Here is a 27,916-nt window from a genome sequence, read left to right as displayed (position 1 = left end):
GCACTCAAATGCTATCATACCAATTGTTATCCCCTCTTAAAGAGTCAAAGTTCCATGTGGCTTTGCTTCTATGGTGCCCCAGTCACTCTGGCAACAGGTCGGTGTGGTGTTCGCTCACATACAGAGCCTGGGGAAGGTTAGATCCCTTCTCCACAGGTGTGATGGTCAGCCAGGGCTAAGGGCAGTGACCTTCCTCATTGACCTTCCTCAAGGCCAGAGCCTGGTGAAGTCCATGGTATTCTTCCAAGCCATTTAATAACAAAGAACAGAATGCCAACAGTTCCTCAAGTATTCTCTCAATGAAGCTGGGTGAGAGGCTTGACTTACTCAAGATAGAAATTACTAGTGGGGTGAGAAGAAATGAATCTCTCAGAACAGAAGGGGAGAAAGATAGCTCTGTCAAAAAAAAAAAAGAAATTTGATTTGGTAACTCTGGTCAAGTCTGCTCTTTTTCGTTTCCTGTCTTAATCTTTTTGCCACTTTAATGGTGGCAGCTCAACAGATGGAGTAGGCTGAGGCTCTAACAAATTAAATAAACTATGTCTGTGCTGAGATTCAAATGGGAAAAAAAGTCCACGCTCAACATAAACCTATTCTATAAGAAGAAAAGCCCTTACATATGTTTATAACTGTGGATTATGCTTAAGTGACAACCGCTCACGAGACACATTCTCTTCTAGAAACAGAGCCTACAAGTGGTGGTTGACATCGTATGTGAACAACTGTGAGACGGCTCATTAAGCTCTATGGAGGTTTTAGCTCTGCGAGGGAGCATGGATTGCTCAGGCTCCTCGTGGGTAACTGACAAACCTCACTGAGGACTTTAAGTGAGATTTCCATTATGCTTCTTCTGCCTCCCCTCAAAATTTGAGTCGCTGGGTTTTGAATTTGCCTTTTTAACCTGCCCCTTCCAGGCGCCAGGCGGGAAAGAAAACACCAGGCCTCCCCGGTCAGGCAAGCGGGCCCTTTAAGGAAGACGAGACCTGCGCTGATAGGCTGAGGCTCGGAATCCCTGCCATGGCTAGCCAATCCCAAAGCTCTGCGGGGCGAGACCCGGTCCGTGCGGCGGTCTCGGACTCCGGCCTGGAGGCCTCTGCTTTGATCAGTGTCCCCGCACTTCCACTGCCCACTGCTCAGTGAGTGAGCGCCGGCCGTGCGTGCCAGGCCGGCCGCAGGCTGCTGGGGAGGGCGGGTCCGCGGGGCTGCGTCTGCGTCTGCCGGCGCCGAGCTCAGGGCCTTGGGCTTGCCGGGCCGCGCTGGGTGCCCTCTCCTTGTGAGTGCCCTTGGCTTTCCCGCTCCTAGTATCGCCAACCTCGTTTCGGAGGAACCGCTTCTAGTGCTAAAGACTCCAGACCTCTCCCATACCATTGTAATTAAGTTGGGGGAAGTAGGCAGAGCGTTATCAACGGAAATCAGCATACCACTGCAGGAATTCCCAAGTTACTGTGATTGGGTCCAGGATGAGCGGGTGGAGTTATAAATTACAGAAAACCTACCTGAAGCTGTGAGTTCTCGGCTGGAATTTGCAGGGGAAATGGGCTAGTTGGAATGGAACCCAAAGACTTACTGAAAATGATTGTAATTATGCAACCAGTCAGAAATGTAGGTAGTTAATGTGTCATTCGATCAGGAAATGAGTCAGCGCAGAAACTTGGATGACAGAGGTTATGGGTCATGGAATTATCCTTTTCTTTTCTTTTTAAAGTAAAATCAAATCCTGGTTCCTAGATGCAACCTGAGAAGGGCTGCCTGGAACTTGCGGTCCCAACACTTCTTCCTCAGAAATACCCATGCCTGTTGTAATCTGTAGCACAGTTGAGGCAGGGTTGGAGCATTAAAGAGTCCTTTCTAAGGTCTCAGGAGTAACTGAAGGAAAAACGAAGGCAGAAAGGACCCAAATCAGCATTCTTAGCCCTCTGACACACGCTGGTATCAAAGTTTTAAGTAGCAAGGCGTTTGTCACCAATGACAAAGTGTTAGCATTTTTGAAAGACTCACCTTATACAATTTGGTGAATTCAAAGTTACTCCTATTGCAAGGTCACTCCTGTTTATTTTCTGATATATATTTTGTGAGTGGGAGAGTGAAAGCTGAGAATATTGTGGATACCCTAAGGAACCTCCCAGACTTTGGAAAATGGCTTTCTTAGGGTGGGAAAAGAAGGAGAAGAAGGTTGAAAATACCGAATTCCAGGGCACAGTTCACAAGGTGTGGTGCACTCATTTTCAGGTGTGGTCTCCTTTGGGAACCAAGGGAAAGCTCTTCTTCCTGCTTGGCTTCTACCTTTAACCCGTGGGAATATCCCCTGATACATCGAAACTACAATCCAGACCCAAGAGAGCAAGGACAAGAAAAAGGTAAGCCTAAGTCCTAACTTTCCACATGGTTTCTCTTCCCTGGATCACTGACACGAGGATTGTCACTCCGCTTCAGGGGAGAGTCCACCCCCTTATAAATAGGAGCACTCTAAGGGACATAACTCTGACAAACAGGGTGTGTGTGTGTGTGTGTGTGTGTGTGTGTGTGTGTGTGTAAATGGGATTAGAGGACAGCTGTTTTCTTTATAAATGTTTGCTGCATATGTAAAAATTCAATGATCTACTCCTACACGCAAAAGAAAAATAAGGAATGGCAACTGCCTGAGCTACACTTTCTCTTGTGTCACTCATGCTTTCTGCACATTTGTGGGAAAGAGACACCTTGGTGACTGCCAAAATGGATAATATATTGCTTCTGCCTTCAGGCAAGTTCTGCTCTGCTGTTGGAGACAATGGACTTGGGGCTGTCAAATCTGGAGACAGCAGAGAACTTCTGCTAGATCTGCCCACCCTTACTGGGTGACTCTGCCTCTGGTCACTCACAGGATGGAGGAGGGCAGCGGCTGAGGGGTGGGGTGGGTAGGGAAATCTCATGACCTCCCAGGCCTGTTCAGGACTCTGCCTCTCCTCCTCTGGCTCAGCCTCCTGTGCCTAGCATTGAAGCTGACTCTGGCTCAGAGACCCCTATAAATCCAGGGTGCATCTCTGGCCAAAATACAGGGAAGCCAGTGAAGTCTGGCTTGTAGTATACACTCACTTGGAGCCCCATTAGCAGGGATAACCCATTGCGTCTGGCATGAAATATCCTCCCTCTCCCATCATCTTCTCACCAGTTAGCTAGATCCCAAGATTTTCTGCTGAGGCTATGGAAAATAGGAACTCTGTCTGAGCTTCCCACAGAATATTGTGAATTCTGGGCAGAAAGCATTAGGAATGGCCACTCTGACCTGATGTTCACAAAGTGCTCAACAGCCTACCAAAGAGAATCAGCAACATCGCTGAAGCGGGTAGAGTAGTCATAACTTCCCTGAGTTCTGCAGTCTTCTGAAGGTAGAATCAACAACTAACTGAGGTCTTCTGTACCTACCCAATTGACTTAAGAACAAAAATTGGAGTTCTGGACCATCTAGAATTGCCAGCCCACTTAAGAAATTCTTAAGTAAGATAAATAAGATAGATGATAACCATGTATTCATTTAAAATTTGTGTTTCCCAGAACATTTAAGTATCCTTAGGTTTTCCCCCTTTTGAGAACTTCAGTAGTAGCTTAAGAAGAAAAAAGTGAGGCTAGAGGAGGATGGCCAAGGGATGTTAGCAGTGGGTGGATGGAAAGAGCAAGTGGGTAGGAGAGGGGTAGGGATTATAGGAAGAGTATTGATATAGTAACCTTGAGATACCTAAAACGTCCTAAAATACAAATGCAAGGAGCACAGAGAAATCGGTGTTCAAGTTGTACAGTGCATCTTCTAAATCACTCCTCAAAAGCAAAGGTTCTGTCATCCAGCTGTACAGAAGGTAAGAGGGTGGATGGTATTCACCCTGCCCCTCCTAAAAATGAGAGCGTTTTTTTTTTTGTTTGTTTGTTTTTAAGTGCTCAGTTCTTCAAGATATACAGTGGGAAGAAAAATCAGGAAACATGAAACTATAGAGCAGGAAAAGATTTTGGAAATCATCCAGTTCAATCAGCTGTTCTTATGTAAGTAAATGATGGCCAGACTGGTTAAGTTTGTCCAAGATCAGACAGCTAGTTAGGAGCAAAGACTAGTGTCCATACTGTGTTCCCAGGTCAGAAAATTTTTTTTTTTTACTTTGTCTTAAGCTCATGGTAGCCTGAAAACAGAGCATATGAGGATGCATGTAGAATATATTGTTTTAAACTTTGCTTTTTTACATTTTAGGTCAAGATGGGGTTTATATTTTCAAAATCTATGAATGAGAACATGAAAAGCCAGCAGGAGTTCATGCTTATGAATGCCCGACTTCAGGTACATTTTTATTTTTTTAATTTAAAAAAAAATTTTTATTTATTTTTGGCAGCATTGGGCCTTTGTTGCTGCACGTGGGCTTTCTCTAGTTGCAGAGAGCGGGGGCTAGTCTTCACTGCAGAGCATGGGCTCTAGGAACATGGGCTTCAGTAGCTGTGGCATGTGGGCTCAGTAGTTGTGGTTCACGGGCTCTAGAGTGCAGGCTCAGTAGCTGTGGCACGTGGGTTTAGTTGCTCCGTGGCATGTGGGATATTCCCAGACCAGGGCTTGTACCTGAGTTCCCTGCATTGGCAGGGGGTTTCTTAACCACCGAGGGAAGTCCTTCAGATACATTTTTAGATAATTAAGCTTTTATGTTGTTACGGTGGTTAAAGTTTCTGTCACATGTGCTCCAGCACTATGTTCTCCTTAACCTCCCAAAAGGTAAAATGCCCTCGGTGCTCTACCCTCAAAGCCAAGATGAAGTAGTCTACTAATTATCTGGTGAATGGGCTTGTTTAAATCTCTAATCTAGATATCTAATGTAAAAATTTCCATACTGCAGGAAGAGATAACTGCTTAGAGTGTATGGTAGAATAATGCCCCTCCCCACCCTGCCAAAAAGACATCTGCATCCTAATCCCTGTGAATATGTTACCTTACATGGCAAAAGGGATTTTACAATGTGATTAAGCTGAGGAGTTTGAATTGGGGGAGACCCTGGATTATCCTGGTTTATCTGGATGGGCCTAGTGTAATCATAAGGGTCCTTATAAGGGAAAGAGGGAGGCAAGAGGGTCAGAGTCAGAGAGAGAGAGAGATTTGAAGATGCTATGCTGATTGATGACTTTGAAGATGGAATAAAAGGGCCATGAGCCAAAAGATTCAGGCAACCTCTAGAAACTGGAAAAGGGAAGGATACAGATTCTCCCCTAGAGCCTCCAGAGGGAATGCAGTCCCTCCAGTCCATTCTGGACTTCTGTCCTTCAGAACTGTAAGGTAATCAATTTGTGTTGTTTTAAGCCACTAAGTTTGATAACTTGCTATAGCAGCAATAGGAAATTTTAATACAGTGTGAACATTCGACATTGGATTTATACAATGGCTGGATAAAAAGATCAAAGCAAAGTAGAAGATTGTCTAAATGCCTAATATAGGTTATCAAAAGGTATTTTAAAATGTTGTACATCAATCAAGTATTAAAAGTTTGACTGAAATTATTTTCCTAAGACGTCTAACAAAGATCTCTAGGCCTCTGTGGTTCATTATGGCCCTGGGAATAGACGGTCCTATTGTGAGACATATAGTGAGTGGTTAAAAGTGAGGACAGGCAGCCTGGGTTTGAATCCTAGTTCCACCTCCTGACTAACTGTGTGGCTTCTGCTTCAGTCTCCTAACCTATAAACTGGAGGTTATAGTATCCCCCTCAGAGGGTTGCTATGAGGAGTAAAGATGACGGTATATAGAGAATGTGTAGAACAACGCGTCAGGTCTTTCGAACAATGTCTCTCACTCTATAAGCATTAGTTGTTGCTGTTATTATTGCTTCTAAAGAGTGATAAGACTGTCTTGTGCAGGATAAAGATCTCTTTGGGGGGAATGGAACTGTTGAAAGAATAGGCAATTGAATTGTTTAACAGAAGAAAGTGACCTAGAGGAGACCAAACATTAGGTTTATGAACCAGCAAAGTATGTCACATACTCAGAGAGTCCTTGTCCAAGACCCCTGGAAACTACAGGGCTTTTACTTTTACGTCAGAAGTCAGGGTCTGTGAAGGGTTTGGAATTTTACCCTACTTGCAAGCTAAGAGATTAGCTTATTACTATCCCATGGATGCTGGCAGAACACAGGAGACACCTACAGCAGACGGAGGAGTTTATTACTCACAGCACAGCAAGAGCATAAGCATGAGGTTCGTGTCAATTCCCCATGCCTCTCAAGTCTCACAGAGGTGACAAAGATGGGTTCACATGGGTGCTGTACACTCAGTGGGTTGTGGCACCCTTGAACTTTGGGAATCTGCTGCTTTTCTAGTTAATGAGGAGCTGGTGGAGTTGAGGTGGGGAGAACTTTAACCCCTTCCTGAAGGTTGTTCCCTGCAAACATAACCTCAAGAAATGGCCTGAATAAGCAGCAGTGTGGGCCTTGCATTCTTGGCTTACCCAGAATGTGGGGGTACCTTCAGGGACCGTGGCAGACTGCCCCCTCAGTGCAGTTGACCAGAGCTTTGAGAACAGCCTTGACTTCTGCCCACTGATCCAAGCGACCATTATAGCTGGTGCTGAGGGTCAAACTGGCCGGAACACTATCAGCGCCATTAGTTTTCAGCTTAGCTGAACCAAAGGTGAACCAGGCCCAGGCATTTAGGACAGTCTCTGTGAACCCAAGGGCCTTTTGAGCCAGTAGCTTTGCTTCAGGTGGCAGAGTCAGGGATAAAGTTTTCACCAAAGGGTAGCTACTACTCCTTTATGCAAAACTGAGATGACATCAGGGCCAGGCTAGGCACATCTTCAAATACATTATTTTCATTTGACCAGCAAATGGGTGCTTTCCTTGTAGTTGTCATCTCCTAGTTGACCCACCCTTCAAAAATGGGGATGTCAGGCCTGAGTCATAAATTCTCCAGGGGTAAGGTGTTCATTTTTAACAGGAGCTCAGTAATAGGCCAATAACTGCCTCCCCATTTTGAAAGGGGTCTGTTATGGGTTTGTGTCCCATCCCCCCGCTCCAAATTCATATTGTTAAAGTCCAAACCCCCACTACCTCAGAATGTGACCTTATTTGGAGATAGAGTCTCTACAGAGGTAATCAAGTTAAAATGAGGTCATTAGGATGGGCTCTAATCCAATACGACTTGTGTCCTTATAAAATTTGGACACAGAGACGTGCATACAGGGAGAAGGCCGTGTGAATATGAAGACACCATCTACAAACCAGGAAGAGAGTCCTGAAACAGAGCCTTCCTTCACAGCCCTCACAAACAACCAACCCTGCTGACACCCTAACTTTGGACTTCCAGCCTCCAAAACTGAGACAATATATTTCTGTTGCTTAAGCCACCCAGTTTGTGGTACTTTGTTATGGCAGCCCCAGAAAACTAATACAGGATGTATCTGGTGCCTGTGTCCAGCGTGTGGCGCTGCTGTACTGGGCAATGGCCTCTGGAGATGGCTGTGATTTTCTCTTTTTCGCCTGGGATTCTATATTGTTTCTATTGGACCACTTGGAAGGGGTCAGAGAACCCCTGAATGGGAGAATGTCCTCTCATCACTATGAATGTTTACAATAAAAGCAAGCAACATAGAATACATTATATATTTATATTCAGGGGACACAACTGCAGTACGTTGAATCAGCTGAATGTTCTTTAACTTCCCTTTCTCACTGCAAACTGCTCAAACCCTATCAGTTGAATTTTGCTCTGTGGGAACACAGATCAAAGATATTAACATAGGTACTTCAGGAGTTATCATGATAGTTTCAGGAGATTAGGCTGTTTCCCAGCTGGGGGAGATAGAGAATACAAATGTGTGTTTGCCCTTTGGTTTCTCATCCCAGAATTGGTATTACTTCCTCCACTGGGCTCCCCTGGCTTCTGGAGAGCACTGGGGCTCAGGGGCATCATTGTTTTAGCCAACACTGGTGCCACTGCTCTGCCCTGTATCCTCAGCACTTTGGGCCACCCTGGCACTTAGCACATCCTCCCTGCACTGGACCAAGTAGACATGGGTGCCCACATCCAACAAAGCTATAAACATTGAGTTCCTCCTCTCCCCTCCCTGAAATTCCCTGGCACACTCAGCCTTCTTCCCTAAAGCAGCTCAAGTTGGAGGAGTAGAGGAGGGAAAGAGCAGCTCGGTGCCAGTCAGCAAGGGTTTGAATTTACTCTGTTTCAAAGGGCCTCCCGTCGCTGGACTCAACAAACAAATTTCTAACGTATTTAGCCTATGCAAAGTTCTATATCTTCATTGCTAACACCATTATTTCAGCTTTGGGTAACCCTTGACCCATCAGCCATAGCCACATTGCATGACTTTTGGCTGGGGTGTGGGGCTTGCTGTCCCATTGATGTCATGAAAACATCCTTTCCTTCTCCCACTCCAGAGGAGAATGTGCCACAACCAAAGCACCATCTGGGAGTCTTGTTTGGACCCTATTGTTTCTCAGCCTCATTTAACACATAAGATAGTGAGAGATCTTCACTCTATCCTCTTACTTTCACCACCACCTATGCAAGAGCATTTACTTCCAGATCTCAGGGAGCCTTCTGATATCCTCTAACCTGACCAACAAGGGCCCTCTTCCAGAACGCCATCTCTATCAGCATCTTATCCTTGTCACCCAAACTGGCAGGCCGCATGAAGGGTCTGGGATTTTACCCTACTTGCAAATTAACAAGTTAGCCTGTTACTGTTTCACAGATGCTGGCAGAAGATTTTGTTACTCACAGCACAACAGGGAGCATAAGCATGGTGTTGCTGCCAGTTTTCTATGCACTCCAAGTCCCGTGGAGGTGATGGAGGTGGGCCTAGTTGTATGCTTAGGTGGATGCCTGGGTTTGTGACATGGGTGAGGAACAGTGAGCTTATAGAATTTATCACCTTTGTCATGAATGGTGAGCAAGGCTGCTCTTTGACTGGGAAGAGATGTTACTTCATCCCTCAAAGTTGCTTACTGCAAACACAACCCTGACAAATGGCCTGGGCAAAGAGTAGTCAGGGCCTGCATCCTTGGCCTACTCAGCAAGAATGCTTAGGCCCCATGGCAGATTGATTCTTCCAACACATGTGTTGGTTAAGATGATTAGTTTTTCCTTGTTGAGCAGGATATATTTTATTAATTATCTTTTAATTTCAAGGAAGGATGACAAAAAGAATATAGATCAATACAGTTGAAGCAGCCTTCCAACCCTAAAGCTGCTTGAGTTCTCATCCTAACTGGGGCAGCCAAGGGAGAAACATACTCATCTGTAGCAGTTTTGGAAGATTGGGTTGGTCCTTGAATGTTCCTCATTTAAAGAAACTAAACATCTAGCATCATTTTAAGGCTTAGGGCTATTCTCCTTTATATATATAAGAAATATCATGAAATATCTTATATATACAAGAGAATATATTTATAAATTATGAAGCATAATAAAATGAACACCAATGAACCCATCACTAAATTGAAGAATTATATTATCACAATACCCCTGAAGCTACATATGGGTTCCTCCCTATCTGCTGAATGAACCCAAACAGCTAAAGTTGGGCTGGAATGTCCCAGAGTTCCTAGAACTAAGCAGGACTCTGAAAATGGAAGGAATGGGCCACTGGGGTGGGAGATGGCATGTCAGTTCTTCAAAGGGGAGGTTTAAAAAACCCCCGTTGAAACACCAGGCCTACTAATATCTCTAGCCTGTGATGTCTTTTGGCTTTTTTCCTATTTGATGGCACTTCAATTAAAAAGGATAAATAGAAGAAATAAAGCAAAACATTTATTAAAAAGAAGCCTAATAACTATAATCCTTTTCCCAGTGTTTTTTTTTAAGCTCTACTTCTTTTTTTTGGTAAAAAAAGATAAATCATAACTTGATAATTCCATATTATTGGTGCTTATCTTGCAGAATAAAGGACCAGAATTAGAGATTCAGCTACATCTTATACCAGGTTCCCGCCTCTGGCTGTATATTCGATTCAGAGGGGCTTTTGAATGTACAGGTCCCACCCCAGACCAATCAGATCTCTTCATGGCCAGACACGTAGTTGCTTTAAGCTCTCCAGGGGACTATAATGCACAGCCTGGGTTGAGAACCTTTGCCCTTTCCTTTTGCTACATAATTGTAATTGGTGATTGGCAGTGATTTAATATAGCACACATTGGAGATAAACCCAAATAAGTTTTCAATTTAGGTAAGTTAATCATGAAATTAAATCAATCACTGGAGTCTGGTTAATAAAAATTTATAAAAGGCTTCAAATCAAAATGGTTTCTTTTTTATTAACAAGTTGGTTCCAGATGAGCTAGAGGGGATTCATACTACTCAGTATAATAATGTTTTCAGATCATCAGCAAAAGTCAGTTTCTCACTGCTCTGTCTAGCCTCTGTTACTGACGATGGTGGATGGATGGCTGTATTCATTAAGCCAAGTATCAATCAGGTAAAAATGAATACTTCCTTAAAAATACCACTAGATGGCACACCTAAACCAATTTTATATGACCTCAGTGGCCAGAAAAGCATTTTGATGTTATAAAATAGGATAGAAACTGGAAGTATAAAGCAGAAAAAATGAGGGAAGATTCCATGGGTTTTTGCTGTGCTGTAGTGCTTTGTAGGAAAAGCAGTCATGGTCCATGTATAAGATTAGTAGGGCAGTTTATTCATTGTTCACTATGAGCAGGCAACAAACTAAAGACTTAAAAAAATACATGAGGGACTTCCCTAGTGGTGCAGTGGTTGAGAATCAGCCTGCCAATGCAGGGGACACGGGTTCGAGCCCTGGTCTGGGAAGATCCCACATGCCACGGAGCAACTAAGCCCGTGCGCCACAACTACTGAGCCTGTGTTCTGGAGCCCACAAGCCACAACTACTGAGCCTACATGCCACAACTGCTGAAGCCCGCACGCCTGGAGCCGGTGCTGTGCAACAAGAGAAGCCACCACAATGAGAGGCCCACACACCACAACGAAGAGCGCCCCCCGCTCGCCGCAATTAGAGAAACAGCGAGCCTTTGACCTGTAAGTCTACGTAGTGTTTGGTGTTAAGAAAATAGGGTATAGTTATAAACCAAAAATACAGTTATTTAATGTATATGAAATAATGTGCTACATGCTAAGCAGGATTCAGACGTGTATAAGGTGCGGGCTCTATATTCAAGGAACTTCTCATCTTATTTGGTGGGAAGAAGGTGAGGTATGCTGCAAATAACCAGATGTTTGTGGTATGAATGTGACAGGTAGAATAATGACCCCCTAAAGATGTCCACACCCTAATCCCTGAAACCTGTGAATATATTACCTTATATGGCAAACAGACTTTGCAGATGTGACTGAGGGAACAGGCCTTGAGATGAGAAAATTATCCTTGATTATCAATGTGAACCCAATCTAAACACACGAATTCTTAAAGTAGAGAGTTAAAGACAAAAGAGTCAGAGAGATGTGATGTTGCTGGCTTTGAAGATGGAGGAAGGCACCCCCAACCAAGGAATGCAGGTGGCCTCTAGAAGCTGGAAAATGCTAGGAAACAGATTTTCCCCTAGACTCTCCAGAAAGGAACACAGCCCTGCAGACATCTTGATTTTAGCCCATTCAGACCTATGTTGGACATCCAATGTCCAGAAGTACAAGATAATAATCTGTGTTGTTTTAAGCCACTAAGATGGTAGTAATTTTTCTGTACAGCTATATATGTTAGGGTTATTTTTACAACATAAAATATAGTGTAGACTCAATAAATGCTTTTTCAAATATTTAAAAAGTAAAACAGCAAATAATAGCAAATAACTTATGAGAACTTGAAATTGCTTAAACCCCTATAACTCCCAACATCTATAATTCTTGTGCCCTCCCATCTGTTTTTTTGAGGTGAAAGCTGTACCAACATCTTAGAATAAAAAGGGCTTGATGTTCTGAGGAAAGCAAGAAAGTACAGTGTTTGCTTTGTATAGAGTCTTGTGGCGACAAGGAACCCAAAATGTAGAGTAGGTAGTGAAGAGGAGAGGAAAGCAGCCAACTCCATCTATAGCAAAAAGATGACCAAGTGGGAGTTGGCTCAAGAACTAGAAGTGTCAGCAGACTTAACTAGGAAGTGCCTTGGAAAAAAAGGCAGCATGATCAACACAAGTTCACCTACAGTGGGAGCTACAAGGAAGGCTACAACAGCTTAATTCTTGTGCCTGGATTCATAACTGTCTTCAACTTACCCCTCTGAAACTCATTTCTGCCCATGTCCCCATCCTGGTTACCTGCTCTTAGCCTCCCTCTTCTGAGATTCTTTTTTTTTTAATTGTGGTAAAATACACATAATATAAAATTCACGTTTTTAAAGTGTGCAATTCAGTGATATTTAGTACATTTACAGTGTTGTGCAACCATCACCACTATTTAATTCCATAGCACTTCCGTCATCCCAAAAGGAAACCCCATACCCATACCCATTAAGCAATCACTCCTCATCCCCCCTCCTCTCAGACCCTGGCAACCACTAATCTGCTTTCTGTCTGTATGGATTTGCCTGTTCTGGACATTTCATGCAAATGGAATTATACAATATGTGGTCTTCTGTGTCTGGCTTATTTCAATTAGCATAATCTTTCCAAAGTCCATCTGTGTTGTAGAATGAATCAGTATTTCATTCCCATTCATAGGTAAATAACATTCCATTGTATTAATATACAACATTTTCTTTATCCATTCATCGGTTTAAGGACATTAAGATTGTTTCCACTTTGGGCTATTTCCCACTTTGGGAATAGTGCTGCTATGGGAATTCTTGTACAGGTTTTTGTTTGAACTCTTGCTTTTCAATTCTTTTTGAGTATATATACCTAGGAGTAGAATTGCTGGATCATATGATAATTTTATGTTTAATCTATTCAGGAACCACTAAATGTTTCCCACAGTGGCTTTACCATTTTACATTCCTACAACAATGTATGAGGGTTACCATTTCTCCAACATTCTCACCAATACATGTTATTTTCAGTTTTTGTTTGTTTGTTTTTAAATTCTAGCCATTCTAAGTGGGTTTACAGTGGTATCTTATTGTAGTTTTGATTTGAATTTCCATAATGACTAATAATAACATTAAACATTTTTCATGTGCTTTTTGGCCATTTGCATATCTTCTTTGGAGAAACATCTCTTCTAGTCCTTTGCTCATTTATAAATTGGGTTGTTTGTCTTTTCCTTGTTGAGTTGTAAGAGTTCCTTATATATTTTGGATACTAGATCCTTATCAGATATAAGATTTGCAAATATTTTCTCCCATTCTGTGAGTTGTCTTTTTACTCTCTTGACAGTGTCCTTTGATGCATGCGACTTTTTAATTTCTATGAAGTCAAATTTATTTTTTCTTTTGTTGCTTGTACTTTTGGTATCATATCTGAGAAAGTGTTGCCAAATCCAAGATCATTAAGATTGTACCTACGTTTTATTCTAAGAGTTTTATGGTTTCAGCTTTTATATTTAAGTTTTTGATCCACTTTGAGTTCATTTTTGTATATGAAGTGAAGTAAGGGTCCATTTTCATTTTTTTGAATGTGAATACCCAGTTATCTCAGTACGATGTTCATTCTTTATGAACATGAAGTTAGACATTGCACAGTAAAGATTAGGAATCACATAGTAAGTCTGTTACTGACGCAGATGAAGAAGCTGTTCACCTGGGTCCAGGCCCTCTGAAATGAGCATCTTGACTTGTTAGTGGCCTTCAAGTGCCTGAACTTCAAGATGGTAGTAACCTGCTAGTGTCTTTCTTTACCAAAGTTGGAACGAATGGAAATAAGTTAATTTAACGATATTATGAAGGATTGGGTCTAAATGCAAAGAATATACTTAATGAATTTCCTGACTTTTAAAGAGACTTCTAAAAATGTTAAGTCTGTTTAAGTGTGGGACAAGATATTAATATGTCTGGAATCACTTAGAAGAGTTAATAAAAACACTAAGATTTCCTGTATATTGTCTATGTTGAGAAATGGTAGGAAATGAAAGTAAAATAATTAATAAAAGTCATTGGTAATAGGTCAAACCCCCAAGTTGATCCTTTGCTGCCTAGTCCTTCCATGCTGACAAGTTGGTCCAGGACCCTTCCCACACTTAATTCTCCAAGGGGGACATTGGTTTTAAGTTTGTTCACAAACTTAAATGAGATCAATAAATCCAGTTATAGATGATCAGAAAGCTTTTCCTTTTAGTTTCCTCCCTCAGCTACAATTCTATTTTCATAAATATAATCAGAGTCAATTTTAATTTATTTCTAGTTCTTCATTGCTTGAGCAAGCAGGGGATGGAGGGTTACTTTACTTATTCATTAACTTGAGCGTTTACTGAATGCCTAGTATATAAGATTTTGGGCCCAAAACTATTAATTAAAAAATGATCCTATGGTTTTAATAATTATCTTCACTTCCCTCTATAAATCTTCATAATATGTACATAATGTGTACACATATACACACTCACTTCATCTTATTTTGAAAAGAATGTAAAGTAGGCTTGCTGTTAAAATCTTTAGACTTCTCATATGTGTCTTGTTTCTACTTCATTTTCTTCCTTAAGATAACTGACGATATAGGGCAGCAGGGGGAAAAGGATTTTAGAGAGAAAAAGAGCCCCATAAACATCCTTAATATACAATTAATAAAAGGGAACAAGCTTAAGTGTCATTATTCTTGAATAAATTTACTAAAATGCAGAATAATAGTGAATCCAGATTTTAAGAAATGTTTTAGTTTGAAATAATTTTATATTTGCAGAAAAGTTGCTAAACTAGTAGAGAGTTCACATATACCCTTTGTTTAGCTCTCTTTAATATTAACAATTTACAAAATTATAGTAATGATCAAAACCAGGAAATTAACATCAGTACAATACTGTTAACTAAATTACTGATCTTTCTGAAGTTTCACCAGTTTTTCTCCTAATATTCCTTTTTTGTTCCAGGGATCCAAGATCTCACATTGCATTAAACTGTTGTTTCTTCTTAGTCTCCTTTGGTCTGTGACAGTTCCTCATTCTTTCCTTGGCTTTCATAAGTACTTTTAATAAGTACTGGTTATTTAGTATAATTTCTCTCACTTTGGGTTTTTCCAGTATTTTCTCATGACTAGATTGAGGTTGTGCATTTTTTACATATTATTCTTAAACCACAGGATGCTGTTATGTCTCTCTCATTACATCATACCAGAGGATACTGTTGGTATAACTTATTACTAGTGATGTTAACCTTGGTCACTTGGTTAAGGTGGTGTACACCAGGTTTCCCTACTGTAAAGTTACTATTTCTTATTGATAAATATCTTTGAGGAGTTACATTGAGACTGTTAATATCTTGCTTCTCGTTAAACTTTTAACCACTGATTTTAGCATCCATTGGTGGGATCTTATATGGAACAATTATTACTGTGGTAATTTTTGCCTAATGGTAATTTTTGTATTTCCTTCATTCCATTTATATTTGTTCATTGGAATAGCTGTACCTTCTCCATGTATTTATTTATTCATTTATTTATATCAATATGGACACATGGACCTACTATTCTGTGGGTTATAATTTAGTACCATCATTATTTATTTTATGGCCTAAGTTGTTTTGGCTATTGGGAATTCCTTCCAGTTGGTTCCCTATGTCCCTTTGACGTATCCCATCCTTTTTTGCTCATTTTCTGTATCATAAGTTAGTTCATATATATTGCCCAGGCCTGGAATTAATCACTCATTCAAGGAGTCCTAGTTTTTTAATTAGAGAATGATATTTAGAAATCAAGATCTGGGCTCTAAGGGTGCTTATTGCTGTGGCCACTGTTCCTAGATCCTTTCAGCAAAGACATGTACTTATATACTAACCCATGTATATACACAGACTTATACATAGAAGTATTTCATACTATAAACCATGAGTTCATACTGATACCTCTAATTCCAATGCATTATAATGTTTCATTCTGGCCTTTCCTTTTTCTTTATTTTTAAGTTCTTTCTCAGACAATGAAAAGCCTGGCTCTCATTTTCTACAATATATTCACTTCAATCCTAGTAGAAACAAGAAACAGTTACAGGATTGCCAATATATACTAACCAGCATACATTATTTGTATGTTCTTTTCCCTTTTACACTATCAATTCAAAATACTGTTTTCCTATAAATTAGGGTAGTTCTTCCTGGGCTACTTCAGGGTGGTAATTTCATTTAAAATACAGTTATACTTTGTATTCTCTCCACATCCTGTTTGAGTTTAGTTACAGGGTAGGGGAGTATATGAAACAAAACTATGTTCTAATCATTAAAGCTATACAAAAAGATACACTCCAAGAAGCATCCCTCCCTCCTCATCCTTGCTAACCTATTGCTATTCTTCTTTTTATATACCCTTTCCCATGCTGTCTCTGTGTCTGATCTCTCTAGTCTTCGGTTTATCATTCCTGCATATCTTTTGTACCATAAACAGATACACGTTTATTTTCTTATGTCCCCTTCTTTCTTACATGAAGGGTAGTGTACCATTGTACCCTTTTGTACCTTGCTTTTTTCATTTAACTGTATATCTTGGAAATCATTCCAATCAGTTCATAGAGCTCTTCCTCATTTTTTAACAGTTACATAATGCTCCATTGTGTGAATATATCATTTATTCAAATGGTGTATGGGCACTGTATTAGTTTCCTATTGCTATGACAAATTATCACAACACAAAATAATTATCTTACAGTTCTGGAAGCCAGAAGTTTGAAATGGGTCTCACTGGAAGAAAGTCAAGCTGTCAGCAGGGCTGCATTCCTTCTGGAGGATCTAGGGCAGAATCCCTCTCCTTGCCTTTTCCAGTTACTCGAGGCTGTCTGAATTTCTTGGCTCATGTCTCTTTCCTCACTCTTTAAGCCAGAAGTGTAGCATCTTCATCTCTCTCTGACTCTCTTGCCTCTATCTTTCACTTATGAGGACCCTTGCGATTACATTGGGCCCACCTGGATAATCCAGGCTAATCTCTGCATCTCAAATTCCTGAACTAATCATATCTGCATAGTCCCTTTTGCCATGTAATGTAATATATTCATGGGTTCTGGGGATTAGGACATGGACTTCTCTTGGGGGGAGGCATTATTCTGCCTACCACAGGAACTTAGGTTATTTCCAATATTTTGCTGTTACAAATAGTCCTTCAGTGAATGACCTTGTGCTTTTACATTTTTGTGCTGTTTGAGGTATACCTTCAGGGTAGAATTCTAGAAGTGGGATTGTTAGGTCAACGGCACGTGCCTTGTAGTTTTGTTAGGTATTGCCACATTTCCCTTCAGAAAGGTTGTACCAATTTGAGAGTGCCTGTTTTCCCAAAGTCTCCCCAGCAGAATATGTACTTGCTTTTTAATTTTTGCCAATCTGATAGGCAAGAAATGGAATCTCAGTCTTGATTTAATTTGCATTTCTTTAATTATGAGTAAACTTGAACATTTTCTCACATGTTTGAGGGCCATTTATATACCTTGTTTTTGTGAATTGTCTGTTTATTGGGTTTTTGTCCCTTGTCTCAACTTTTAAGAGTTCTTTATACATTGGAGGTATTGATCTCTTGCCTGTAGAATATATTGCAAATATTTTCTTGCAGGTTATCATTTGTCTTTGACTTCGTTTATGATGGTTTTCTTTTTTTGCCATGAAAAAATTTAAAAATTTTTATGTATTCAAATGAACAATCCTTTATTGCCTCTGCATTTTAAGTCTTTATTTTGAAAGCCTTTTCCTGTACTAAAGTTAAAGAGGCAGTCACCCATGTTTCCCTACAGTACTTGTATAGCTTCATTCTTTTTCCTTTGCATTTAGATCCCTCATCCATGTGGAGTTTGTTCCATACATGGTGGGAGATACGATTTTAATTTCATCTTTTCCCAAATGGCTACCTAGTGGTACCTGCGACATTTATTAAAATCTCCATCTTTACTCTCAGTGATTTGAGATGTCACCTTTAATAACCTTCTATATGTACTTAGATCTGTCTCTGGACATGCTGTTCCACAGGCCTACTTGTCTATTCGTGTACCAGTACCACAGTATTGTAATTAAAGGTGCTTTATAATATGTTTTGATGCCTGGTTAAGCTAGTATGCCCTTGTAGTTTATCTTTTCAATGTTATTACATGCTTGCTTTTTCATAGAAACTTTAGTGTCAACTTGTCCAACTCTTTAAAACAGTTTGTCAATGTTTAAAATTGGGATTGCATGCTTTTATAAATTTATTTAGGAAGAACTGTTAAGTAATCCTATCCAAGAACAAGGAATGTTTTTCCATTTGTTTGAGTCTATTTTTATGTCTTCCAGGAGTTTATAAATGAATTACAGACTAAACAAAGTGTTTTTGGTTAAAAAAGGAAAAAATTTAAGTTAAAATTTCCTGTAAATGATCATACAGATATTCTTACAGTTGGATTCCTTACCTGTTTGGTAAGGGACTATGTTACCAGTGCACGTGAGGGAGGGACATTCTTATTCTGAAATGTGTGAGACTGAAGACTAGAAAGAGAGAGAATGGCAGAACCTCCAGGCAGGTTGGGATGGCACAATGGGAAATCTAGAAAGAAAAACTGGGCCCCGGACTGTTGCCTGCTGGATGTAAGGCCAGGCTATGGCTGCTAAGGACTGTGGAATTAATCTTCTTGCAATGAGATGTTCACAGGCATTGGAGACAGAAATATCTAGGGCCAACCCTGGCTCCATCACTTACTAGTTGTCTAACCTTGGATAAATGACATAGGCTCTCTGAGCCTCAGCTTCATCACTAAAATGGGGAGAAGGATACCCAAGCACTACTAACTTGTATGGCAAAGGAGATGCTCAATAAATGTTCCCGTATGTCCAATTTTTCTACTTTCCTTTCTCTTATTTACTCATAGTCTCTACTTCATTCTTTCTGGCATCTCTAATTTCATTCTCCATTTTTCATTCTTTATCATTTTTTAATCTTTCCCCATCTCTTCAATTCTGTGGTCAGGCATATGCTTTTCTAGTTCTCTTTCTCCTCTGTCTTGCAGGATGTTTAGCACTTTAAAAAATCAATTCTGGTAATGAGAAAAGGGAACTAATTAGCCTTTTAGCCCCACATACTCTCATAGGCATTCCTGATCCCACTAAGTATGCTCAGCCTTGAGACACTAAGAGACCTTAGCAAGTGTCCCCTCCAGCGCCATGGCAGAACCTAAGTCATTCCAAAAGATCCCTGTGACCTGGTCCAGAGGACATGGATGTACTCCTGTGTGCCCACCTTGGTACAAAAAGGAATCACTTCTTGTTCATTTCTTTTGCACATATGATATTTCAGGGTTTTTATGCTTTTTTCCCCCAGGAAATTTCTGAACAAAAAAGAATCCCAGTTTAAAGTGAGTTCACTAAATACCAATTTAGTTGTGATGTATGTGAAATATTGCAAAGGAAACAGCACAGATTTAGATAGGTACTGAGTAGACATTGTCCTGAAGAACCAGAGTAATTGGGGAGAAACTAGCTTCTCTCTCTTAAGAGCCATTTATTTAAATTTGACTGACTATAATAGCAATTTAAAGTATAATTGCTTCTATTATAATCATTGAATAAAAGTATTTCTTGGGCTTCCCTGGTGGCGCAGTGGTTGAGAGTCCGCCTGCCGATGCAGGGGACACGGGTTCATGCCCCGGTCTGGGAAGATCCTACATGCCGCGGAGCGGCTAGGCCCGTGAGCCATGGCCGCTGAGCCTGCGCATCCGGAGCCTGTGCTTCGCAACGGGAGAGGCCACAACAGTGAGAGGCCCGCGTACCGCAAAAAAAAAAAAAAAAAAAAAAGTATTTCTTATATCTAATTTTTCTTGTCAAGAGATCTGATACCTATTCTAATACTTAGCATTTACTTTACAACTAATATTGATTTGTATATGACCATATTATCTATAAAAAAATTAAAAAGTGGTTTGCAATTTGTTGCCCATCTTTATTAATACTTTCTAAGACTTTTGGATCTGATCTAAAACAGAACTCTGAAAACATTCTTTCACACAGAATCACATCATTATTTCATATAAATCAGGTCACCACTTTGTTGGTTATTCTCTGTTCGACACCCCTTACCCTGCCCCCACCTAGATCCATTCTCTGCCCTTGTCTACCCTGCACTGGGGGGTCTGACCCTTGGCCTTGCATCTCCCAGACTCCCTTCCCCTCTGGCTTCTGGTTGGACCATTCATTGGGAGGCACCAGCAGGAGCCTGGAGGGTGGGAAGGCAGTGAGTTCTGGAGGTGGTTCTGAAACAATTTTTACAGCCCTTCCTACACTTAAACTTCTTATTGCATAAGTTATTCTTCATGTCTTTGATGGACATCTGTTAATTTTCATGTTTGAACTTATAGTAATGTCTATTGTACAGACTGGAAAATAGAACACTAAACTTCTGTACTTGAAAATGACAGCCTTTAAAGCTCATATCAATCACACACACACACACACACACACACACACACACACACACACACGGAGGTACAGTCAACTCCAGCAGCAGCAAATTTTCCTTCCTTTCGAAAATAAAGTTTTTAAATCAAAACATTACTTTAAAACTCTAATCCAATTTTATGATCTCTCTAACTTGGTTTCTGGGGTTTTTAAAGATAAACTCTCCCAATACCCAACTTCTACATTTGTCCAGAAACTTAGGCATTTGCAAAGCAATGCCTCAGAATGTTTCTAGAAAAATTTGCTAGAATTACATTAACTTTGCTGCCTAGCATTGTAATTGACATGTTGTCATTTCTGTTTGGTTCTCATTAATGTTTATGTAAAGAATAGAACTCCAAAGAGACTATTCTGATACTGCTTTATTAATTCAATGCTTATTGAACACTGACCACATGCCAGGCCGTGTGCTAGTCAATGAGGATATAAAGATGCAAAGACAAAGTTGAGTAATTGTATTATGTTCTGAAATGGTTCATATTATTTCAGAGTGCTTTTCTTGGAAGAAGAAATGGTTGGGTCATTTTCAGGAAAGAAAAATTTTGTGTTCTCTTTGAATCTATTCGGTAAATTAACGATAGTTTTAGGTTTGGGGTTAGGTTCAGCTTGGGTATATTTACTGATGAAAAATTAGAAATGTGTAGGCTATTATATTTTAGATTTATTACATTAATGGTAATATATAATTTAGACTTTGAAATTTTGTTATGTATGAGCACATTCACTTGATTTTTAAACCACTGTACATGGCTCAGACACTGAATTATATAGCATGAAATATTTATTTTCAGTTATGCACCCAAAAAGAAAAATATTATTTTGAAGCCATGTTTGTTTTGAGGAAAAATTGAACATGAAGACTTCAAACCTTAAAAAAAATTATATTAGAATAGGTGATTATCAGTGTTTTTCCTCTCTTGAAAAATCTTTCTGTGATTATATGTATCCTTATAATATACACAAACAAGTAAACAGGGAGAGCTGCAGTTGTTGACCTTGTACCTTAGCATTAGCAACTGCCAGTCTACCCACAAGGCTTCTGGTAAAAGGTTTTTTGCACATATCATAATAAAAATCAATTCCACCATAAAAGCTGATTGGGAATGTATATTTTAATAGAATATTTTGCTCATGTTTTTAGTATTTAAATATTTGCATATTTAAAACCTTTAGGAACTTGAAAGCAAAGGAAACTCAATTAGGTTAGATTTTTTTTTTTTAATGTGTTAAAATTGATATAAGTAACACTCTGTTGGTGTGCCTCTTTAATAAGTATGTCAATTAGAACTTTCATTTGCAATATAACTCATTTTCAAGAACCGGAAACCCAAAATGCACACCTCTGAAAAAAAGGGAAAAAAAAATCTGCCCATGTGACAGATAAAAGGGAAGAGACAGGCTTCCAAATTATAATGCAATCACACAGGAGGACAAAAATTTCTTGAAGTTGTGAATAGAGATTATTATACAAAGGAATGTGCCCTGTTCTAAAGATGTTCTTAAATTTGAACTTTTCTTTTCACCTTCTCTTATGTTATTTTCTGCTGTATGAGTTCATACTTTTTTTTCCCCTAATGATCACTGCCCTTATTTTCTAAAATTGCTCCATGTTTCTGTGAAGTTATCTACAGAGAGATGGTTAGCACCACTAACCAGGCTTTCAGTGACTTCTGGTTTAGGTAATTGACTGGGTAGCTTTCTTGCCAGTTATTACAGAAACTAATATCATGCCGCAGAGTAATGATCACACAGTCAGGGAAAATTCTTTTTTCAGTTACATGCTTCTGTAGCTTACATAAGTACGGAAAAAACCTGAAAGAACTTTTTGGCCAACCCACTAATTTAACCTGAATCTTAATACAAGTCTGTCCACTTAATGTGTGTGTGCAGGCACTTAAGTACTGTTATTTCTTGAGTACTTCTCATGCAAATTGATAAGAAAGAAGCCCTCCTCCCAACTTTTGTATACAGCAACTATTTGAAGATAATCTTTCACAAAGTTTTCTTTTAGCAAAATCTTTTCACAGCTAGGAAAATCTAAGTGTGATGTTTTGAGTATAATGTTTTGTTGTAATAATAGTTTGCTAATAAAATAATTAGTGAATTAAAACATGTCTGAATCTGTCATTGCTGCAGCCTTGCAGAATGGGCAGAATGGGAGGGCCTCTGCCCCGATCTCTCTACCCACTAAGCAATCACCACCTTCACATAGGTGTCTGTTGCAGCCAGCAACACCTCAGGTTGCTGTTTGGAAATAGTTCAACTTTAGGCTCTATCTCAGGCAAAAAGAGAGTTGATGAAAAACAGATGTGTTTAAATTGGTGCTAGAGGGAACTGATGGTATATTTTGTCTACAGCATCCAATATTTGGCTTTTTCTAAATGAAAAGTTACTTTTAAAAAACCTTTCATGAAAGAGAAGTTACATTGAGAAGTTTCATACAGTTATATTACTTCCAATTCTTTCCCCCTTGTTCTTTATTTCCTTACATCTTGACCATTTGTTTTGCTTTTTTTCTCAGTGACTATGTTGTCCCCTCTACTTTCTGTCTCCTCATCCCACATTGATCAGTAAGTGATAAAGGCTGCATGTTCTTACTTCCCAAGAATTTCAAAAACCTCAGTCATTATATCAAAAAGTCTAGACCATTAAGCCTTTGAAAAGTTCACTTAACCAAGTAAATTATAACTAATGTGTTCACAGTTCCTTAGGAATGTGTTCATATATATGAAACTTGGTGTTAATAATAAAACTAGCAACACTATTTGGAATACTGAGCTAGGGAGATGGTCATTCTACAGATTTACTAATTGAAGGAGAATGAATTTCTATAAAATATAAGATTCTTTCCTTCCCAAATCATCAGATGTCTAAGTACAGTTATCACAATTCAGTTTTTTTTTATGGTCATTTCCATGAAGGCACAGGTTTGTATTTGATTAGCCTTTTTGTTATTACCAATCATATAAATCTTTAAAACAGAAATATATTATCTTTGGAAACTACCCAGGAAGAACTAGTTTTACTTTAAATCAACAAATGGTTAAATATTATTAGAAGGAAATTACTTGATTCCTTGAGTTTGCTGGTCTTTATTATCAGCTTATTAAAGCAATAAAAACCTGAATATAAACTACAAACTAGTAACAGAATATCTGGAACCAAAAGAAAATAATAGATAAGAAAAAAAAGAAAATTGTTAGTTCTGTTAATTGACAGTTCCCTTTGAGAAAGCACATATTATCTGTTGCTAAGTAAAAAAGATTAATGTTGAAAGACCATATTAAATTATAGAAGAAACTGCTTTGAGGGGTATGGTTATGAAAAAACAGTTATACCTATTTACACATGCCTTAGTGAGATTTTTACAGCAACATTATTTAACTGCTAGAGCCAATTTTTAAAAAATCTATACCTTTCACAGTAACTATGCTAACAATCAACAGGAGGTATAAGGTATACACAGAAGCCTTAAAATTTGTTTCATATTATTATGAGATGTTCCTTGTTCAAACCAGCTATTTCTTATTACTGAGTAGATGATAGGAGAAAAATAAAGAATACTATTCATCACCCCCTGCCCCAACTTCCACCAATCAAGAGAGAAGTGAAAATGGCAGGATGAAGTCTCTTTACTATAACATTGCAAATTATTTTACTTTTTAAAATTAATTATTTTATTTTATTTATTTTTGGCTGCATTGGGTCTTCGTTGCTGCACGCGGGCTTTTCTCTAGTTACGGTGAGCGGGGGCTACTCTTCATTGTGGTGCACAGGCTTATCGCTGTGGCTTCTCTTGTTGTGGAGCATGGGCTCTAGGCACATGAGCTTCAGTAGTTGTGGCACGTGGGCTCAGTAGTTGTGGCTTGTGGGCCCTAGAGCACAGGCTCAGTAGTTGTGGTGCTTGGGCTTAGTTGCTCTGCGGCATGTGGGATCTTCCCAGACCAGGGCTTGAACCCGTGTCTCCTGCATTGGCAGGCAGATTCTTAACCACTGAACCACGGGGGAAGCCCGCAAATTATTTTTTAAATCCATGAATTATTTTAATAAAGAAACATTGATAAAACTAATAGCTAATTTTTACTGAGTGCTTACTAAATGCCAGCCACTATTTTGAGCATTTTATGTATTCTCTTATTTTATTTCATGATAACCTAATAAGGAGATCAATTATTATTCCCATTTTATAGATGAGGAAACTGAAGCCCAGAGAGGTTAAGTAGCTTGCCTGAAGTCACACAGTCAGTATATAGTGTATATAGTAAGATTCAAACCAGGGAGTCTGACTACAGCATTTGCACTTTTACATAACAATACTTGTCTCTTTCTGCTTCAAGTAGTTTTTCACAAAACATATACAAAAGCCCAGGGTAAATACCTAATATGAGAAGGTGAGTTAACCTTAAAACAGTTTGGCTTATGAATATCTATGTAGTAATTGCACAGTAATGATACAGGAAGTGTGAGCAGGAATTTTAAGATAAAATTTAGCATAAGCCGTGGAAATAAGAAATACACTCTCCTGGGGCTTACTGTCAATGAAAATTAATTTATTTGAGCATATCAACCCTAAGCAATTAATCTGAATTATGATATCATCTTTATTGTAAGCATCTATAACAACTTGGCAAGTGTCACTTAATTTATTCTAAGAGTTCCTCTCTGGAGCAGTCCTGAGGAAAGCAGATTATATAACAGTTATTGCCATGTCTAAAACAGAAATGGGAAAAAACCAAAGGCAAGGAAAAATCAGGAGATTTATTCCACAGTGTTCAGCCTGCTTAAGTCTCATTTTGATTAAACCCCAGTTCCCCAGCATTGTTGTTCTAAGACATTTGCTGCCTTTCCCCCTCTGGATATCATAGTACCAATGTCATAAATCTAAGAAATGCGTTCAGTGCTGTCCAGGCCAGGCCAACTTCTCACCTCTGAGCATCCTTGCAGCTAAGGAGGTTGGCCTAGGACTGCCCACTTGAGGAGAACATGCCCACACCCTTCAGCATGTTAGCAGTGGGTAAGGGGGAAGTGTATCCAAATTACCTGTGAGGCTTTCCAACCAACCCTTCTTTCCCCAAATTTTATACTGAACCTAGTAAGTCACCAGCTTCAGGGTGTCTTGGCTAGCTAAAAGATTGAGGACAGCTGAGAAGGACAAAGCACAAAAATCAATGCACATACCAGAACACCTATGCGGCTGCCTGCTTTGTTGCATGGTTCGACAGCTTAGGGCCAACCTTACCCTTGCTTCAAGGCCACAGACCCTGCCTTTGACTCTGGAGGACAATCTCAGAAATGTGTGCCACTGATCACAGGATGATGCACAGAAGGCAGAGCTCAATCAACACCAGTTTCTCACTGCTTCTGACCAAAGCTCTAAGAACTGGTCAATGCGAATCACCTTTGTGCCCAACAGCACATCCTTTGTTTCCTACATGTGACAAACTACTTCTGTGGAATTTTCTAATAGAAAACTAAAGTATACTACCCTCATGAGAAATACTATGATAATCTAGATAAAATTAGTATTGCAGTAGGTTATGACTTCCTTCTTTTATCTTAACCTTTCCCCCCAGACAATGTTTTAAGACATCTTGGCTATTTTCTTTTCTACGATGAGTAAACAAATGTCATCAATTGCGATTGCTTCAAAGAAAGTAATCTTATTTTGATTTAGCACAAATCAAAATCATATTGCTTCATCCAGAGTTTACGCAAATCAATGATTTTAGATAAAGTTAATGATGCTTTACGCACACACAAACATTTAACCATCTGAGACAAATTTAAGGTCTTTTGTGGCCAACATCAGCTCAGCAAATTATTTTTCTGGCTATTAGGATATGCTATATATCCTTCAATTGCTGTTCCTAGAAAATCTTGCTACTTTGGTATTTAGGGTAGAGAGACTTAGTAGTGTAAAAGAACAAATGTCCCTTTGTTACAATTTTTCTGACAGTTGAGCATTACGTTAGTCAATAGATTTTTTAAGTCATTTTATATTTGGAAGACATTTAAAAATTCCTCCCTGAAAATATTCCCACTTAACATGAGATGTGGAAGGCAGCAGAGATGTAGATCTGACTGGCTATCATCATCCTTTGTTTCCTACACGCTGGGCTGCCTTTTTACAAATATTATCTCTAAGTCTCACAATAACCTTGCAAGGGAGGTATTACTGGTTGCATTTTACAGGTTGAGGAAACTGCGGTGTAGAGTTCCATGCTTGAGATCAGATAACTAGTAACCGAAGGAGGCTGATAATCTGGTCTCTCTGGCTCCAGAGCCACAGACCCCAACTTGATTTGGTGAATCATGTAATGCCACAGAGAATAAACATTGTAGAGTAAAGGTGAGAATGATGTAATAGTATTCACATTGTGCCCTTGGACCCTGTGGGGATACAGCCCAGGCAAGAAGGGTCTCCAGGCTCCACAGCCTGCTTCTTTGACCCTCTCTGCCTGACACCACTCTGTTTGGCCTCTCCTGTGATTTTTCAGATTCTGAAATTGGTCCAACATCAGGCTGCCTTAATTCTGTCAACATGTTCAGGTCTACCCCTGGCAATCCACGGTTTTACAGGATAATTTTACTTGGAGAAAGGCAAGCAAAATATAAACAAGGACTTAACTAGGTACGAGTGGGCAACTGCTGGGATTCTAAACAAAAACACTCCCCTAGCCTGAGTCAAATGAAGGATTTCGAAACCTTCTAGACAGCTTGCATTGGGTCCCCTGATTCCACTGGGTTTTGACAATGAATATCTGACCCAAAAGATTCCTTCTTAGTGCTACTGGCCACACTACAACAGCTTTCCTGGTCGTTTACATTTCAAACCCCTGAAAACTTCACCCTTGCTCCTTTCTCCTCCTTGATATTTCTCCTTGGCATTTCAGTTTTCCAGATGTACATTCTGGCTGGGAGTTCCCATGGGCTCTGTCCCTCAGGGAAGGTCAGTCCTACTTACTGTGAAGCTAGTTTCTCCACTTCATCTTCATAATGGCTTTGGATCACCTAGGAGAACACCATCTTATCCTGGAGTATGTGCCAGGATATCTTCGCTCCAAAAGCCAGAAGCAAACTCCCATCACCTTCTATTTTCTCCCTGGGCTCACCTCGAGTCACCCACTAATTTTCTATCTTTTTCAGAGAGCTTCCAGAGAGCAGCTCAAAGCAGAGATGATGGGCACATCTAGGACTAAGCAATCAGAGTTCTTCTTGATCAGTTTACCCTCTCTGCCCACCTCTCCGGGTTCTCTTTGATGACTCATGACTCAGGTGTTGTCAGAGGAAATTGAAAGTCTTCCTGAAGTCTTTTTTTTTTTTTTTTTTTTTTGCGGTACGCGGGCCTCTCACTGCTGTGGCCTCTCCCGTTGTGAAGCACAGGCTCCAGACACGCAGGCTCAGCGGCCATGGCTCACGGGCCCAGCCACTCCGCGGCATGTGGGATCTTCCCGGACT

General features: G+C 39.8%; 1 protein-coding gene across 4 annotated transcripts in view; it reads left to right on the top strand.

Moving 5' to 3' along the window:
• Positions 1–1,045: 1,045 nt before the first annotated feature.
• Positions 1,046–27,916, top strand: part of PLGRKT (plasminogen receptor with a C-terminal lysine) — a 50,222-nt gene continuing 23,351 nt past the window's right edge. For 2 of the 4 annotated variants that reach the window (XM_082656990.1, XM_082656987.1), the window contains exons 1-3: positions 1,046–1,136; positions 2,230–2,357; positions 4,217–4,303. Coding sequence is in view for 3 of the 4 variants with exons in the window: in XM_082656987.1 (XP_082513113.1) it covers positions 4,223–4,303 (81 nt within the window). In the remaining variant the exon portion in view is untranslated. The other 2 variants (XM_082656988.1, XM_082656989.1) reach the window with 2 other exon arrangements.

This window comes from Grampus griseus (assembly GCF_964374135.1).
Source record: "Grampus griseus genome assembly, chromosome: 6".
Taxonomy (NCBI): domain Eukaryota; kingdom Metazoa; phylum Chordata; class Mammalia; order Artiodactyla; family Delphinidae; genus Grampus; species Grampus griseus.
The sequence above is the reverse complement of the archived record's forward strand: the minus strand, read 5'-3'. Positions and strand labels throughout refer to the sequence as shown.